The sequence below is a fragment of the Myotis davidii genome, unplaced genomic scaffold (assembly GCF_000327345.1).
Source record: "Myotis davidii unplaced genomic scaffold, ASM32734v1 scaffold59, whole genome shotgun sequence".
NCBI lineage: Eukaryota > Metazoa > Chordata > Mammalia > Chiroptera > Vespertilionidae > Myotis > Myotis davidii.
The window spans coordinates 9,143,675-9,145,789 of NW_006293001.1; the positions used below are offsets into that span (position 1 = coordinate 9,143,675).

The 2,115-nt window shown below is 34.8% G+C and overlaps 1 protein-coding gene across 1 annotated transcript in view; it reads left to right on the top strand.

Annotated features, from left to right (window-relative positions):
* UBR3 (ubiquitin protein ligase E3 component n-recognin 3 (putative)) overlaps positions 1–2,115 on the top strand; it is a 178,186-nt gene that overhangs the window by 84,590 nt on the left and 91,481 nt on the right. The window contains exons 15-17 of the mRNA XM_015565769.1: positions 322–374; positions 473–606; positions 940–1,025. Of these exons, the coding sequence (XP_015421255.1) occupies positions 322–374; positions 473–606; positions 940–1,025 (273 nt within the window). The remainder of the gene's footprint in view (positions 1–321; positions 375–472; positions 607–939; positions 1,026–2,115) is intronic.

The following is a 2,115-nucleotide window of genomic DNA, read 5'->3' on the forward strand; positions in this document are numbered from 1 at the left end:
AAAGTGATTAATTACCCGCCTGGCACTTAGTTAAGAGGTTTTATTCCCTACCTAACTTCAGGGGAAAATCCCTACCTGGGGAAACAACCTTTCTCGTAGAGGTGACCTTTGTTAAAACACATAGTACCAAGAAGGTGAGCAAACATATTAAGAACAGTATGCCATATATGCCAGGTCCCTTGAAACAGCAAGGATGGACCGGCTCCCGGCAATCATAGATGCAAAAAATTAAAAAAAAAATACCCAACATGATTGACATAAGAAGTAAAACTGAATATGGAGAAATAAAATTGATGGTTTTGATTTTTTTATCTTTTGAAGGTTTGTGCTTCTAGACTTGACCCAGATTATTTTATTTCATCTGTCTTTGAAAGGTAAGCATACTTTTATAAGACAGGTATTAGGAAGTATTTGAAATTTAAGTTAATTTTGTTTTAACATTCAAAAAATTTGTCTCAAATATTTCTCATAGATTTAAGGTAGTGGATTTGTTGACAATGGCGTCGCAACATCAAAACACAGTGCTTGATGCAGAGCATGAGAGGTCGATGTTAGAAGGCGCTCTTACATTTCTTGTGATTCTTTTGAGTCTTCGTTTACATTTAGGTAAAAAGCAGTGATACTAATACTTGGGTATTAAATACTATTTTCTTCCGTTTCCTCTCCCACCCAGTGTTAATAACTGGCTTATGGAAAAAAAAGGAAAGGATGTGCACATATTTAAACAGTGTTTCAAACTTAATATGTTAAAACCCTTCATTTAAGGGAACTGCAAACAGCAGGTAGTTAAAATGCAGTTATATTTGGGGCATTGTATTCTTTGCTCTTTAATTTTTAAAGCATCTTATTTTTGGTAAACAGCTTAATAAAATGTGTGATAAGTTGTTTCTTTATAATTTGTTAATTCATATTTATTAATTCTGTTTTTAATTATTTTAGGAATGTCTGATGATGAGATTCTTAGGGCAGAGATGGTAGCCCAGCTGTGTATGAATGACAGGACACATAGTTCATTGCTGGACCTCATATCCTTTTAAAAGTTTAATTTACTAATAGTTGCAGGATCTAAATAATAAGTAATTTTTATAGATTAAAGATATATCACTTTTTTGACTAAACTTTTTTTGAATTTGAAAATAGTATGGAAAAAAGTGTTTGTTCCATTGTGTCTTCAGGGCTAGTGGCAGATGTTTTGGCCTCTAATTGTCACCTCTCAGGAAGCTCTTTTTTGTTTTTTAATGTATTTTTTATTGATATCAGAGAGGAAGAGAGAGGGAGAAAGAATCATGAAAGAGCAAGAAACATCAGTCATAAGAGGGTATCATTGATTGACTGCCTCGTGCACGCTCCCTACTGGGGCTCGAGCCTGCAACCTGGGCATGTGCCCTTGACCAGAATTGAACCTGGGACCCTTCAATCTGCAGGCTGATGCTCTATCCACTGAGCGAAACCGGCTAGGGCTCTCAGTGAGCTCTTGTTAGGCCTCCGTTAGACCTCAGGACTGATGGCTCTGGGCACCCAAGGATATGTATGACCTTCTAGGACAGTATTTGTGAAAGAAGGCTGGACACCTTGTAAAAGGCAGCGAGTACTTTATCATATAGCCTGGCTGGAATTCTGGTTAAAGTTTAGAGGTTTGCCTTATAATTATTATTACCAGGGTTTTAAACATTCTGAGGACTTTTTCTTTGAGTTTACTATTAAACCAAGAGGTTTTTAAGGGCAAGGACTATCGTCTACAACTTTGAAAACTTATGGTTCCTTGTATAGGACTGAGCATACATGGATATGTTATTTTTTGTTATTGTTATAAAATCTTAGACCAAGATCATCATGTTATTTTGTGATAAATATTTTTTCTTGTAAATTTTTGACTAAATTACTTTGTATATTGTGAATATGTTTGGAATAATTTGCTACAATTGTGTGAAATGACTCCTATTGGAATTCCTGTTTGATAACTTTGAAGATTTTCATAAGCAGCATCCTGTTGTTGTTTTAGAATTTTTAAAAACAATTATATACTGTGTATCAGTGCTGTAACAGAGCAAAAGCATGTTAGAAATTTTGAATTTAAAAGAATTGTACACTTCAGTGTGAAACCAGTGGGAAAGA